At 42.1% G+C, this 17,436-nt stretch overlaps 1 protein-coding gene across 1 annotated transcript in view; it reads right to left on the bottom strand.

Annotated features, from left to right (window-relative positions):
* Window positions 1-17,436, bottom strand: part of pusl1 (pseudouridine synthase like 1) — a 58,137-nt gene that overhangs the window by 26,297 nt on the left and 14,404 nt on the right. Inside the window, exon 3 of the mRNA XM_034166994.1 lies at window positions 8,052-8,239. Coding sequence (XP_034022885.1) covers window positions 8,052-8,239 — 188 coding nt within the window. The remainder of the gene's footprint in view (window positions 1-8,051; window positions 8,240-17,436) is intronic.

The raw sequence follows: 17,436 nt of genomic DNA on the forward strand, positions 1-17,436 counted from the left end.
AGACTGGTATGTAGGTTTAACTGGGTCGGCCAGATAGGGACACTCAAGTCAGTCAAGGATTTTGAAAGTTCCTAACAAAACCTTAAAATTAGATCTCACAGATAAAGGAAGCCAGTGAAGGAAGGCCAGAATTGGAGCAAAATGTCAAACTTTCTGCTTCTAAACAAAGTTCAAACAACAGCATTTAGAACCAGTTAAGACTTCTAATATGGTAAACCAGAGAATAGGATATTGTAGAAATCCAATCTAGAAGCGATAAAAACATGGTTCACAGTCTCTGCATCAGCCGTAGACAGGACAGGATGAAACCTTGCAATATTACTGAGGTCAAAGAAAACAGTTCTGTAATGTGTATGTCAAAGGAAAGTATAGAATCAAAGATTACCCCAAGGTTTTTCACTGTGCCACTGGGCCAATAAAATGTTACCACTTTTTGATCGTACACCAGTTTTTGAAATGAGAACTTATTCAAATTTTATTTACAGACTTGTAACAGAAGCATCAAATTAACATTTGATACCAAAGGTTTCCCACATTCTCTCTTGTTTTCCACACAGTTCAATAATTGATGACATGTTCAATCCACATTCCTCTTCTTTGGATTACAGCTGCAACACGCACATTGAAGTTTGTGATGACACTGCCACACATCTCAAGAGGGATTCTCCGAATTTCCTTTTCATCCCTCTGCTTCTGTTACAAGTCTGTAAATAAAATTTTCAAATAAATTCTCATTTCAAAAACTTGTGTACGATCAAAAAGTGGTAACATTTTATTGGCCCACCCTGTATAACACAGGAGTCTAGGGTTAGCATTAGATGGTCAAACTGATGCCTGGTCTTGCAGGACCAAAGACCGTAATCTTGGTCTTGTACGAATTTAAAAGAAAGACATTGCTCAGCATCCAGTTTTTCACTGAAACCAGGGAATCCCCTAAAGTCTTAGTGTGCGTGATATTACCTGCAGATATCAGCATGTACAACTGACTGTCATCAGTTTAACAGTGAAAAGTAATCCCAAAAGTTGCAGCACCTGCCTGTGATGCTATATAGAAGGAGATAAGCAAGGGGTCTAAAACAGACCATTGTGGAACTCCATATTTCATTGGAACAAGATTTAAAATGATGCTATTTTACAGGACACACTGAAAGCAACTCGTTAAGTAGGATGTCAACCACAGAAGGACATTACCTGCAATCCCAAAGTGGTTCTCAAGCCTATCCAGGAGTATACAATCATCCACCAAGTCAACCGCAGGGCTGAGATCTAACAATAGTAGCACCATAGTGGAGAAAAAGTCCATTGCAAGCAGGAGGTCATTCATCACTGAAAAAAGCGCTATTTCCATGGAACAGTGTATTCCAAAAGCAGACTACAGTGCCTCAAAGAGGTTATTCTCAGTAAGATGGCCATATGCTACGGTGAAGCCACTTTTTCAAGGATTTTTGAGCATAAGATAGGTTCAATATCTGTCTATAGTTTTTCAGCAAACCCAAGTCCAGGTTAGGTTTCTTAAGAATTGGATTAATAACTGCAGAGTTAAAACATTTAAGAACGGGACCCAAGGCTAATGACAGGTGAATAATTATCAACACAGTCAGCCCAAGTGTAGCCCACAGGTCCTTAAACACTTTAGTCAGTAGCGTGTAAGCAAGACAGGTTTGCACTTTTAGCGGAAGGTTCAAGTTTCATCAGCATACCCAGAAGAACAGTATCAAATTCAGTAAGTCTCGGCATACTATCAGAGATGGCACCCGCATTAGTAGCAGGCTCTAGTGATAGAACTAGAGCATGCTGAGATTGTTGTGAAAGTGTAATGACACGGACCTACAACAGGGGGCGTAAATGAACGGACAACAGATGAGCCAAAAATACAACACTTTACTGTTGTGAAGCGTGCACAACGAAATACAGACAAATACAGAATTTGGACAGAGTCAAATGTACTAAGGTGACGTGTGGGCAGGCTCGAGGATAGAAGACGTCCGTCCAGAGAAGAGCCGGATCCCACACGATTTCCACTGCCACCGAACCCAGAGAATACTGGAGCCGCCAAGTTCCGAGTCCCCAGGTGGCCACCGTCTCCGGCTGTCGGATCTGGTACTGCTAGCAGGAAGCAGAAACAGTTATGTGTGGGTGTGTGTACACCCAGCAAATACAAGCAGCGACAGTTTCTTAATGGTGGGTAAGACACCTCCACCTCCAAAACAGGAACACAATAACGAGTACAGTAGCACCTACTGAATACGGCTGAGAATATACCTCCAAAGGCAAACGATATCTCGGCAGCGGGGTGGAGATGTCTTCCTGCTTATATGGAGTGGCTGACGAGTTGATGATTGGTGACAGCTATCAGGAGTTAATGAGTGACAGCTGTCACTCTCGGCTGTCCTGTGAGGCGGCAGCGCCCTCTCGTGCCTGAAGCCCGCACTCCAGGCAGGGCGCCCTCTGAATGGTGGGCCAGCAGTACCTCCTCTTCAGCGGCCCACACAACAGAGATACTGTATACCTGACCTGATGTCATCTATTTTTTCTTCAAAATAAACTAAGAATCCTGAGCAGTAAGTGCAGAGTGGCTTGCAAGTGACTGTCCTTGAATACGTTTAGCCACAGTGTCAGACAAGAACTCTGAATTATGTGTTGGGGTTTGGTTCTTTTGGTTCATCTGGTTAAATGTCCTGAGTCCAGATCCAGATCACCTCTCCTCTCTGCAAACCAACACCTGCTGTTACGCTTCTAAATAAAACAAAGGCTCTTTAAAGAGCAACTATTTTATTATTTTAAAAAGCTGTTTCCTTTTATATGCCAACATTAAATGAATGAATCATTGAACATGTCTACAAAGTCAAAGTTCAGTCAAAGACATTTACACAGGCAGAAGAAGCTCTGCCCCTATTATGCATAATTTTAAAACATTCACAATCACGAGTCAAATTCATATTTTAGAAATTACTTGTCCTGATCACAACATTAAAAGCAATCACATACTGTGAGGATGTAATTAAAATTTGAAATGACTCAAATAAAAAAATTATTTCATTGTGAGGTTTATATCACACTGAGAAATCCTAATTAACAAACACACTGAAGTTCCTAAATGTTTCAAATTTGCAGTGATTAAACCATTATTTAAGAAATCTAATATTGACCCTACTGTATTGAAAAACTATAGGCCAATATCAAATCTATCATTTTGCTCTAAAATTCTGGCAAAAGTGGTTTCACGGCAGCTCGTGGACCACCTAACTGAGAATAATCTTTTTGAGCCACTGCAGTCTGCTTTTAGAAAAATATCATTCCACAGAGACAGCTCTCACGAACGTGGTGAATGATCTTCTGCTTGCAATGGATTCAGACACCACTACGGTTCCAATGCTGTTAGGTCTCAGTGCTGCGTTTCATACCATGGATCATCATATTCTACTCGATAGAGTGGAGAATCGTTTTGGGATTAGTGGGAGTCCCCTTGTGTGGTTGACGTCATACCTGACCAGTCGCTCTCACTGTGTTTTGTACAATAATACTACCTCTAACCTTAGTGACATGAAATTTTGGGTTCCACAGGGGTCCGTCTTAGGATCTCTGCTTTTCTCCCTTTATACAGCACCCCTTGGGCACATATTGCGGTGGTTTGGGACTACCTTTCACTGAAATACTTAGAAGATTGCCTTGCATCAGTGAGAAGCTTGATGTCTAGCAACTTTCTACTTTTAAACTCCGATAAGACTGAAATGATGGTTCTTGGTCCAGTGAGACAATGGCATCAATTTGACCAGCTAACACTTAGCCTAGGCTCATGTGTCATGCATCACACTGACAAAGTGCGGAACCTTGGGGTAATTTTTGATCCTAAATTGTCCTTTGATCTCCACATTAGAGATATTACGAGGGCTGCTTTCTTCCACCTGTGAAATATAGTGAAGAATCATCCCATCCTGTCTATGGCTGATGCTGAGACCCTGATTCATGTGTTTGTCTCTTCTCGAATGGACTACTGCAATGTTCTATTTTCTGGTTTACCGAAGTCCAGCATTACGGGTTTCCAATTGGTTCAAAATGCTGCTGCCAGACTTTTGACATGAAGCAGAAAGTTTGACCACATTACACCCATTCTGGCATCTCTTCACTGGCTTCCTGTCCCTGTGAGATCAGATTTTAAGGTTCTGCTACAAGCCTATAAAACTGTTCACCGAGTGGCACCTCCCTACCTAGCTGACCTAATTAAACCCTACATACCGGCCCGGGTTTTGCGTTTTCAGGGTGCACGACTACTTTTTGTCCCTAGGGTGAATAAAAACTCTTTTGGTCACAGAGCTTTCTCTTATCGTGCCCCTGTTCTGTGGAATGATCTCCCTGCATCAATAAAACAGTCAGATTCTGTCGAGACTACAGTCAGATTCTGTTGAGACTTTCAAGTCCAGCATTAAGACACATTTATTTTCTCTGTTGTATGCCTAACATACTGGCATAGTATGTTGCTACGCTTTTTACTTTTTTAAATTAATTTTATTAGGAAATGGAGTGGGCCGCAGCCTCAATTTTATTTATTTATATTCTGGGTTTTAATGGCCCAATCACACAGCACACGATGATTCCTGAATGAAGGGAAAAAGTCACAAATCAATGAGAAAAGGTGGACAAAAGAGCTTTATCACAGAATAGCCTGTGAAGCAAGAGTGCAAAAGGGACGAAAGAGGAACTAAACAAAACTGAAGCTAACGATCTTGACGCTTTTAAACGAAATGTGCCTGAAGCCACAGCTGGAGCAGTGTGTGTCTGCATCTCTGAGGGCTATGAGCGCTATGAGCTCCATCCCAGCGCCGAGTCCTGGAGAAACTGCAAACAGAAGCTGTGGAGATCTGTGTGCACATCAGTGGATCATCTGCTCTCGTTCCTCGTCCCGAACAAAAGAGGGATCATCTCCTTCATCATCAGAATCCTCACTGTCTGTCGACACACTGCATGCTCCGTTTTGCTCCAATTTAAAAAAAAAAAAAAAAAAACTGTGGTGTGCTGTGGTCACTGCTGTATCACTGTATTACGTTACTAAGCCATATATATATATATATATATATATTAGATTTAGAACAGAAAACTGTCAAAACAGGGAATAGATATAAGTGTAAAGATGACTGAATATATCAGAGCAGTAAATTTATCAATGTGAACACACATTGACTCCCCATGTGCGATTATTCCAAGAGCTGCAGCTGATCCACAACATGAATTCTGCCTTACAGAACAGCTCTTTATATAATCTTTTGAATTATCTACTTGTTGCCACATGTACATAAGGGCTGGATTGTCATTCCTACACTCATATTGTTATATTTAATAAAAAAATAATAAGCACACACAGGGGCTGCAGCTGTCGCTGCGTTGATGTACCGTCAGAAATTACACAACTTTTTTGTTGTTTCAAATTTAGCAGTTGCTTGTGGCAAAATAATTAACTGTATCAACACAAAAGATTAATTCTGGCCTATATAAGGTACCTGAGCCCATTGAGGCTGACTTTTCCCTGTAATTTCTGATGGTACATGAATGCAGCAGCAGTAGCAGCGCTCACAAACCGGCTTCTGCACTGTGTGAAAACATTCAGCCGGTCGAACGAAGTCAAACTAAACAATAACGTTACAATAACTAAACAAACGATTTAAAAATGTCAAGAATGACAGCAAAAGGAAACATGGACGAATTGAGGTTTTCGTTGCCCTTCGTTTAAATTTTTCAACAGTTTAAAAATCCTGACGAAGCGCCAGCTGCAGGAACGAAGTTGCGCAAAGGTTAAATGATGCCAACAAAAGTCCAGATTTCTTGTTTGTCAGGGCTTTGCTGCCCTTCATTAAGTGCCGTTTGACTGGGCCATTAGAGAAGCTTAGGGCTAGTGGACGGCGATCACCTTAGTATTTCTTTTGTTCTTCTTGTTGCTTAATGTTGACAAATTATACTGTATTTTTGTCTTTCTGATGTGTGATTGTTTTTTTCTCTATGTTTGAGGTGCAGCTCCACACAGAGATGGGTGTGGTGTCTGTTTCTGAAACTCTCCTGTCCTGTGCACTGGTAACATTTCCTGTATATTAGTTTTATGAATTGTTTTGTAATTTGTGTTGGTAGCATAGCCCAAGAATGTAAACATGTAGCATGCTGTGCACACCCAGAATCCACAAAGATTTCTTTAAAAGTTCAGTTTTGTGAAAAATAGTGATTTTACATGAGAGGAAGCGATGTGTGGCGCAATTTTCAACCTGACTGAAACTGCACCAGAATGGTCAAGACCTGACCGGACAATGGCATTCAGCGACAGATCAAAGGGTCTGGAACACTGATAAACACTGTAAAAGGGGTACACTCAGTCAGAAAAAAAAAAAAACTCTCCTTTTCCCGTTTGGCAGTGTGTCGCCCAAATCGCCCTTATGAACAACCCGCCCCTGTTTGCAGATAAGATGGTGGTGAATTCCCCAGTAGGGTGAAGGCTGGCTGGTATCAGCAAGCCACAGTGACTCCAGAAAGAGGGCCAGTTATCAATAAATCTAAATCCTTGCTGCCTATACAACTTCACCAGCCCCCTATTTAATGATGTCAGCCTGCTATATACCTTATCATTCCCCCAAGAGGGGAAGGGACCAAAGAGAACTCTTCAATGCCAACACATCTTTCTAGCAAGATCACAGGTCCTCTGTATGTACATGTTTGTGACCTCAAATTGTCGCATCCTAAAGCACTGACGCTGACATGAATAACAATGTGACTATATCTAGTGTCATGTTCCTCAATCTGTCTGTCCTTATGTGATGTCAGCACCCGAAGATGAGAGACAATGTCTGATGTTCTGGCCCTAGGTATACATTTAACATCAGCTGGCATGTCTAGTCTAACTTTGCGGGTGATGGAATCCCCATCACTCGCGCATGCCGTTTCAGCCTGGGGATGGAGGTTGCCTGTAAGCTGGGAGGGCTATCAACAGGCATCAGTAGAGCAGAAAAATGGTTCACAGTCAGTATAGGTGAATGTGAATCAGGCACCACAACTGGACAGCAAGCTTTACAGGCTTTTTTTTCCATCTCCCCATACTCTGTAGCAGGCATGCAAGCCACCCAGACACTAAGCTCGTCTAGTGTGCCTATAACATCTAACTCCACAGAACAAAGAAGTTACTCTAGCTTATGGACACAACCACAGATATAATAGATAGGCAAGTGTTAAATGCATGCTCTGCGCTTGTAATGACTGTCGATTCTCATCAAGTAATAAACTGTAACTGCTTGTCACCTTCATTTGTGGCTAATCTGACCACAGCGTTACTCTAATGGGGGGGGGGGGTCCTCTGTAAGCAAGAGGAAATCAACCACCACAGCAAGAAATTCTTGCTTATATTTCGTGGAAATCACTGCATGATTGCTCTGTAAGAAGGGTAAATCACGTGTACCGCCTACCAGAAACAGAGTTGGAGTGTATTTTAAGCAAAGGAGAATGAAGTGTTTTTAAAATGAGCACCATGGCAGCACTGAGTGCTGCCTGTGATTGCTTCATCCTTATGAAACAGAGCAAGACTGAAGCGCTGTCAGATATACAAAATGTACTATTTCATAGAAAAAAATGTACCAGGTGAACTGACAAGTGTATTTCTGCAGAATATTTCTAACACATATGCTGATCAAATAAATGTAACGTGCACCTGCCCTACTGAAACAGCGGTGGCAACCCACCACCACAAAATGTACGAGTATAATGAGGAAACACTACAATAAGAACTTTTTTGTTTTTACTTTTTGATTTGAAAAACTGGTTTCCACAATTCAATAAAATGCCATGTTGGAAGTAATCCTGACCCGCTGCTCTAATTCCAATTTACACATTCTGATATATGAAAACAATGGTAAGTACGATAAAACACAAATCAATTCTCTAACCTGTGTTTCAATAGGTGAATTAAAATGAAAACCACCTATTATACAGTGTTGTACTAGTAGTTCATGAAGTAGTCCAGTTTTTTTTTCCAACACCAAATTATTGTGGTCAAATGACTTTGAAGAGCACAGCAGACTTACTGGATTTGCTCTGATGCAAGATGGTAATTAAGAGCCTCTACAAGAATCTCTTCAGTAAACAGGGGCTTGTCATTCCCACACTGGAGGTCAAAGTGGGCAGTGTTACAGATAGCATGGACACCTTTGTCTGTTCTGCTGGAGACTCTCAGAAAAAGGGGGGTTACTGGTTTCAGCCTCATTATGGCTTCCTGCAGACAGACAGAAACTTGAGTTCTGTGACCAAGACCACAAAATCATAACCCTTCATACTGTCCACTGTCATACTCATTGCTTTAATGGTGGTAGTATTTTTTTGTGATTAAATACATGAAGTGAGAAATGGTCAAACTCTGTACATTAATTGACAAATATGATGTATTCAAAAACAAAAAATCCAGTTATTCCAGCTTGAAGACATCAGACCAGAATTTTTTCCATGATGCACATCTTCCTATGATGAGTGATCATTGTTTGAAGTTTCATTGAAATATACCAAAAGCATTAGTAGGCATGGCTCTTACAAGACTCATGGACAGATGGGCTGACATGCAGATGAACAGAGCAATTCCCAGTGATGGGCAGAGCTAACATTAAATTAAGTTTGATATGCAACCCCAATTTCAATGAAGTTGGGACGTTGTGAAAAATGTAAATAAAAACAGAATACAATGATTTGCAAATCCTATTCAACCTATATTCAATTGAATACACCACAAAGACAAGATATTTAATGTTCAAACTGATAAACTTTATTGTTTTTGTGCAAATATTTGCTCATTTTGAAATGGATGTCTGCAACATGTTTCAAAAAAGCTGGGACAGTGGTATGTTTACCACTGTGTTACATCACCTTTCCTTCTAACAACACTGAATAAACATTTGGGGACTGAGGACACTAATTGTTGAAGCTTTGTAGGCGGAATTCTTTCCCATTCTTGCTTGATGTACGACTTCAGTTGTTCAACAGTCCGTGGTCTCTGTTGTCGTATTTTGTGCTTCATAATGCACCACACATTTTCAATGGGTGACAGGTTTGGCCTGCAGGCAGGCCAGTCTAGTACCTGTACTCTTTTACTATGAAGCCACACTGTTGCAACACGTGCAGAATGTGGCTTGGCATTTTCTTGCTGAAATAAACACGGACGTCCCTGAAAAAGACATTGCTTGGATGGCAGCATCTGTTGCTCCAAAACCTGGATGTACCTTTCAACACTGATGGTGCCATCACAGATGTGTAAGTTGCCCATGCCATGGGCACTAACACACCCCCATACCATCACAGATGCTGGCTTTTGAACTTTGCGCTGGTAACAATCTGGATGGTCTTTTTCCTCTTTTGTCCGGTGGACACAACGTCCATGATTTCCAAAAAGAATCTGAAATGTGGACTCATCAGACCACAGCAGACTTTTCCACTTTGCGTCTGTCCATTTCAAATGAGCTCGGGCGGCAGCGTTTCTGGATGTTGTTGATGTATGGCTTTCACTTTGCATGGGAGTTTTAACTTGCACTTGTAGATGTAGCGACGAACTGTGTTAACTGACAATGGTTTTCTGAAGTGTTCCTGAGCCCACGCGGCAAGATCCTTTACACAATGATCTTGGTTTTTAATGCATTGCCGCCTAAGGGGTCGAATGTCACAGGCACAGGTTATTACCTAGATTTACAGAATTTGATAGTATCTCACAAGGCATGCTGACGAAACTCGTAATGTCAACAAAAACCACAACCTGTTTATTTGATCCTATATCAAACAAAACTGTTTAAGGACCTGTGGCCCACTCTTGGGCCGACTGTGGTGGAACTGATTACTCTTTCTTTAACTTCTGGATCTGTTCCTAAATGTTTTGTTGGGAAAGTGTAGGGACACGGACCCACAACAGGGGGCGCAAATGAACGGACAATGGAGGAAGTCAAATAACAATGCTTTACTGTTGTGAAACACGCACAACAAACACAACCGATTACAATGTCAAAGAATAAGCCGAATTCCAACGGTGTCGTGTGGGCAGGCTCGAAGATAGGAGACGTCTGTCCAAGTCGAACCGGAACCACCCGATTTCCTCCGCCACCGAACCCCGGGAATACTGGAGCCGCCAAGTCCCGAACTCCCAGGTGGCCACTGCCTCCGCTCGTCGGATCCGGTACTGCTGGCGAGGAACAGAAACAGTCAGATGTGGGTGCGTCTGCACCGAGCAGCACGTAGGGTAGAAACACCACCTCCACCTCTCGTCAGAAAAATACTGTAGTGTAGGAATGTGAGTACTTATCCAATAAAGTCCAATACAGTCTCCAGCTGTCCTACACACAAGCAACAAAGTATTACTGTCAAGACGATAATACAATTGGCTGAGTACGTTACCTCCTTGGTAGAGCGATATCTCGGCAAAGAGGTGGAGATGACGTCTTGCTGATATACTGATGCTGATCAGATGAGTGGTGACAGCTGTCATAGGTGATGAGCGTCAGCCGTCACCCCGGCTACTCCTGTTAGGCGGCAGCGCCCTCTGGTGCCTGGAGCCCGCACTCCAGGCAGGGTGCCCTCTGGTGGTGGTGGGCCAGCAGTACCTCCTCTTCTGGCGGCCCACACAACATGTTTCAAATCTGCAGTGATTAAACCATTACTTAAGTAACTGCCGGTAATCTCGTCCACATAAAATCCTTAGAAGATTGCCTTGCAGCAGTAAGAAGTTCGATGTCTAGAAACTTCCTACTTTTAAACTCTGATAAGACTGAAATGATGGTTCTTGGTCCAGTGAGACATCTGCATTAATTTGACCAGTTAACACTCAGCCTAGGTTTGTGTGTCATACATCACACTGACAAAGTGAGGAACCTTGGGGTAATTTTTGATCCTACGTTGTCCTTTGGCCTCCACATTAGAAATATTACCAGGACTGCTTTCTTCCACCTGTGAAATATAGCGAAGATTTGTCCCATCCTGTCTATGGCTGATGCTGAGACCCTGATCCATGCATTCATCTCTTCTAGATTGGACTACTGCAATGTTCTATTTTCTGGTTTACCGCGGTCTAGCATTTGGGCTCTCCAAATGGTTCAAAATGCTGAGCCAGACTTTTGACACGATGCAGAAAGTTTAACCATATTACACCCATTTTGGCATCCCTTCACTGGCTTCCTGTCCCAGTGAGATCAGATTTTAAAGTTCTGCTACTAGTCTATAAAATTGTTCATGGACTGGCACCTCCCTACCTAGCTGACCTAATTAAACCTTACGTACCGGCCTGAGCTTTGTGTTTTCAGGGTGCAGGACTACTTTGTGTCCCAAGGGTGAATAAGAAGTCTGCGGGTCACAGAGCTTTCTCTTATTGTGCCCCTGTTCTGTGGAATGATCTCCCTGCATCAATAAAACAGTCAGATTCTGTGGAGACTTTCAAGTCCAGACTTAAGACGCCCTTCTTTTCCCTTTCGTATGGCTAGTATACTGGTACAGTTTTGTTTTATGCTTTTTACCCTTTTAATTCATTTTATTAGGAAACGGAGCGTGCCGCAGCCTCAACTTTACCTAAATTCTGGGTCTTTCAGTGAAGCTTAGGGCTAGTGGCCAGCGATCACCTTAGGATTTCTTCTGTTTTTCTTGTTGATTAATGCTGGCAAATTATACAGTATTTCTTGTCTTTCTGATGCCTGATTCTGTTTTTTCTCTCTGTTTAATGTGCAGCTCCATCCAGAGATGGGAGTTGTATTGGTGTTGGCGACCATCCTGTCCTGTGCACCAACAGCATTTCATGTATATTCGTCCATGAATTGTTCTGTGAATTGTAATGCAATTTATGTTTGTAGCATGGCCCAAGCAGAGGGTCACCCCTTTCTGTCTGGTCTGCTTGAGGTTTCTTCCTCAGAGAGAGTTTTTCCTTACCACTTTTGCTCTGGGGGTTAGTAAGGTCTTACCTGTGTAAAGCGCTTTGAGGCAGCTCTGTTGTGATTTGGTGCTATATAAATGAAAATAAATTGAAATTGAAAAATTGAAATTGAATTGAAAATTGGTTTTCAGCCTTGCCGCTTACGTGTACAAAGTTCTCCAGATTCTCTGAATCTTCTGATTATATTATGCACTGTAGATGATGGAATCCCTAAATTCCTTGCAATTGAACATTGAGAAACATTGTTCTTAAACTGTTGGACTATTTTTTTCATGCAGTTGTCCACAAAGTGGTGATCCTCACCCTATCTTTGCTTGTGAACGGCTGAGACTTTTGGGGATGCTCCTTTTATACCCAATCATGACACTCACCTTTTCCAATTGGGTGCTCTTTGAGCATTCATCAACTTTCCCAGTTTTTTGTTGCCCCGTCCCAACTTTTTTGAAATGTGTTGCAGGTATTCATTTCAAAATGAGCAAATATTTGCACAAAAACTACAAAGTTTATCAGTTTGAACATTAAATATCTTGTCTTTGTGGTGTATTCAATTGAATATAGGTTGAAGAGGATTTGCAAATCATTGTATTCTGTTATTATTTACATTTTACACAACATCCCAACTTCAGTGGAATTGGGGTTGTATACACACACACACAAGTCAAACTTACTTTGAGCTACATGGGGTAGTACCAGTGTGAAGCCTGGATAAATGAGTAGGGATATGCTAGGGAAGGGCATCCCACGTAAATCTTGCCAATCAAAACATACAGCTCACAAATTTCCATAATGGATAGGTCAAGACCGGACTGCCGCGGTTACTGTTGTTCAACAGAGTGCCAGCAAAAATTGGAGAAGTTCCACAGAACATGTCTGTAGGCTGCGTTAGAGGAGGAAAGGTAAAACAGAGAGTCAGAAGTTTGAATGCTGGCAGTATGACTGGTAAAAGGCGGGGGGGGGGGGGGGCTGGCTGGCTGATATGATGTAGAGGAGAAAGGTAGAAATACTGCATGTACAAGAGACCAAGTGGAATGGAAGTGAGGTCAGAAGCATCAGAGGTGGGTTCAAACTGTTCTACCTTGGTGTGGAAGGGAGGAAAAAATGATGTAGGGGTAATTCTGAAGGAAGAGTATATTAACCGTGTGCTGAAGGTGAAGTGAGTGTCTGACATGGTGACAGTGAAAATGCAAAATGAATGGGTAATGATAAATGTCATCAGTGCTTATGCCCAGCAAGTGGGTTGTGACACAGAGGTGAACGGATATTTCTGAAGTGAGTTAGATTGGGTGGCATAGAGAGTGTATCAAAGGAAGGAGTGGTGACTGGAGTGGACATTAATGTATGTCAGTGTTTTCTTTACAATATGATAAGACTGGTGGGCCTCCAGGCTAACAAGAGCCTTTATTTGCCAAGTATCCACAAGAATACAACCAATTTGACTTCAGTTTGAGCTGCACTCTCTCTGTATGGCATATATGAATATACATGATACACTGAATAATTCACAGTAAAAATGTGCAATATGAAAAAAAAAATGAATCTGTCATTCCTACCGCACATCTCGCCGCTGTCACACTGTCCTTGTATATATCTGGCACCACCCTCACATACTTCTCTGCCACTCCAGTCTTCCTCATACAATGCTACAACTCTTCTCTTGACACAGTGTTGTAAGCTTTCTCTAAGTCCACAAACACACAATGCTACCCCTTCTGGCCTGCTCCATATATCTCCAATAGTATTCTCAGAGCAAACACTGCATGTGTGGTGCTCTTTCTCTGCATGAAACCATATTTCTGCTCACAGATCACCTGTTTTCTAAGCCTAGTGTCTACTCTCTCATATCTTCATGCTCTGGCTGATCAACTTACAAACGTTTCCATGCCTTCAATGGAATGTCACACACACACACACACACACACACACACACACACACACACACACACACACACACACACACACACCACACACACACACACACACACACACACACACACACACACACACACACACAAAAACACAGAAAAGGCAGTTGGTCCAGATGACCAGCTGCCTTTTCACTCTTATCTACCACAAAGCTGCCCTCACTTCATCCTTAGTAATCCCAGAGACTTCTTGATTTACTCTCTCCACATCATCCAGCCTTTCCTCTCTCTCATTTTTGCATTCATCAGCTCCTCAAAATATTCCCTCCACCTTCTCAACACACTCTCCTCGCTTGTCACAGCACATTACTATCTGTATCCTTTTATCACGCTAACCTGCTGCACATCCTTTCCAGCTTGGTCCGTTTGTCTGGCCAATCAATACAAGTCCTTTTCTCCTTCCTTAGTGTTTAACTTAATATAAAGCTTGCTGTAGGCCGTTTCCTTTGCCTTTCCCATTTCTTTTTTCACCTTACACGTTTCCTTGTACTGCTGTCTACTTTCTTCATCTCGCTGACTATCCCACTTCTTTTTTGCCAACCCTTGGCATGTACTATCTGAGCTGTGTCCCTCATCACACCTGCAGTACTTTTCCAGTTGTCCACAATTGCTTCCCCTCCATTCAGCGCCTGTTTCACCTCCTCTCTGAATTTCACATTTCCTCCTTCAGCCTCCACCATCTTATGCTTTGTTGAACTCTCACTCTCTTCCACATATTCATTTCTAAAGTCATCCAACAAACCACCAGCTGATGCCATCTAGCTACATTCACCCCTGCGACCACCTTATAGTCTCCACTTTCTTTAACCCTCTGGGGCCGACGCTTACGGCTAAGACCAAGCTTTACTAAATTCTAAATAACTTTTAATGATATGAGATAGAAACTTACTTTTTTTTTTTGCTGAAAAGTTAACTCCGCGGACTTTCAAGCCAGCCATCGGCCATCTTTGTACTCCTCATAGAAGCTGTTTGATGACGTGCGCAATGTGAGTGTCCAATCGAAATTGGTTCACCGTCACATGGTTTTCCAAAATCCAATCGTAGGGCAGATTTACCTCATGTGAAAAGCCAAAGATTGTTTTCAGGAGTGATATGTTACTATTTGGCCCGTTTGAATAACCCCCTGGGTGCTCCAATGAGTACATACTATTCCAATGTGCCCTGCGCCATTACGCACAGCGAAAGTGAAAGCAGACAGAGCAGACGGAGAGCCTCTGACGACAATCTCACATGCTTATACAAAGAGTGTGTAACTATCAGGATTGCTCCACTAGTTTGCATGTAAATATTACTAGATACCTCTGTTGCTTTCTGGGCGTAAAGCACTGTTTACCATATCAAAATAACAAAATGCATACACCATTTTGTATATATTGTTCAAAATGTGCATTTGTGTTTATTGTTTGAACCTTTTTGTTGTACATTCTTTCACACAAGACCTCAAATTACCTTTATGAAGTGTCAAAACAGTTGTTTATTATAGTTTGCTGTGTGTTTTGAATAAATGTGTGTGGAAAAAACTATTTTTCGCTTTATTTTTTCCTTTCTTATTTCTGATTGTAAACCTTTATTACACTTATAAAACACAACAAAAACATATATATTCTGAAAGTACAGGTTGTCCTGAAAAAAGAGACATAAAACTTGATTGTGGGATGCAGGGAGAACTGATAACAGCAATAATAAAACATTTATACCAGGCAAGTGAACTGTCCAAAAAATGCCCTCGGACCCCAGAGGGTTAAAGTAGACCTGCACTGAAATAAATGTGATCAGATCTCAGAAAGAAATAGCTGATATGTATTTACGTATAAGACCCTTATGAATGCAGTAAAGTAAATCTGCAAGCCCAAATTTATAATTCAGCGGAGAAATCTTCATTTAAAAATGACAAATTTGCAGCTAAAATTTGGCCCTCGGCGAAAACTGTTTGTACATCCGGGACATTGCAGTGACGTTCGGCAGAAGATGGAGCGTTCCCGCCTTCAGTCCGATCCCGCATTGAAATTGATTTTATCTGTTAGTAATGTTACTGTTATACACATCCTGGTTTCAGCATCCAAAAGAAAGCTGCAATGAATGTGAGCTACAGCTCTGCATGCTCAGATCAGCGGCGACATCGACAGCGGGCGACGTTCTTCCCTGACGCCTCACTCTCTGCCTCTGATGCGCTTACTGAGTCTGCGTGCTCGATAAATGCCGAAGCGGGCCACTCACATCGCCCCCGTGTCTGCTGTGCAGCCGCATCACCTCTCTGCCTACTGAATGGAGGTGCAGCGCAGCAGCCAACTTGGCAAAAGTCCAGAGAATACGCTCGCTGTTTTGATGCGGAGCGGCCGGTGACACCTGCTGCTGCAAGGACAGACTTTCCGCAGCGCCGCACGTCTCAGTAATCGGAGTCGCAGAGCTCCGTGGCCGCTGAGAGAGGTTTATATCTTTTTAATGACTTGGATTCTTTGCGGGTCCCACCTCCATACCCCGTGACGGTAACACCGGAGGCGAAAGACAGTAGATTTTCAATGCGACACCACTCAATCAAACGGGCGTATGAAAAAGTCCCCCAAAATCATTTTCAAGCACAAATAAAAGAAATGTGTACTCACCAAATGTGCCGCAAGACAATATGAAGTTTAAAAAAAGTAGATCCTTCCGTATAAGACAAGAAAAAGGTGCAGATGCAAACTGACGTAAATCCACAAATTACAGTTGGCGCGCGCAATGCATGCTGGGATAGGGTCTTTTCCCTGACGTCTCGGCAGCGTCCCGGATGTGATGACAGTTTTGCGGAGGGCTAAATTTTAGCTGTAAATTTGTCATTTTTAAATGAAGATTTCTCCGTTGAATGACAGATCTGGGCTTGCAGATTTACTTTACTACATTCAGAAGGATCTTATGTGTAAATGTAAGTCATTTTTTGGTCCAAAGATCTGACTGCATTTATTTCAATGCAGGTCTACTTTAAGGTTGCATGTCTTACAAAGAATGTAGTCCACCTGGGTGCACCTACCCCCATGTCACCCTGTCACCCTCCGTTTCTTTAAGTACTCACAACAGTCATTTTGATCCTTTTTCCAAAATCTACTATCATTTGCTCTTCCACATTCCTTTCTTCAATACCATATCTACCCATGACTTCCTCATCACCTCTGTTCCCTTCACCAATATGCCCACTGAAGTCTGCTTCAATCACCACTCTTTCATGCTTGTGTACCCTTACCAAAAAATCGTACTTATAAGTATATAAAAAGTAAACTAGAAGTATACTTGAAACATACTTGCATATACTACTTTTTGGTAAGGGTACACTCTAAACCACCTCATCTAACTCACTCCAGAAATCTTTCAAAGTCATCTCACAACCTACCTGTGGGGCATGCACACAGATTACATTCATTATCACATATTCATTTTCCAACTTCACACTCATCACCCTATGAGACACTGTCTTAGCCAACACATACTTGACATACTCTTCCTTTAAAATGATCCCAGTACCATTTCTATTCCCATCCACACCATGATACAACAACTTGAACCCACCACTGATGAACCTGGCCTTATTTCCCTTTCACAAGTTGCACACATCATATCAGCCAACTT

The sequence above is a fragment of the Thalassophryne amazonica genome, chromosome 3 (assembly GCF_902500255.1).
Source record: "Thalassophryne amazonica chromosome 3, fThaAma1.1, whole genome shotgun sequence".
Taxonomy (NCBI): Eukaryota; Metazoa; Chordata; class Actinopteri; order Batrachoidiformes; family Batrachoididae; genus Thalassophryne; species Thalassophryne amazonica.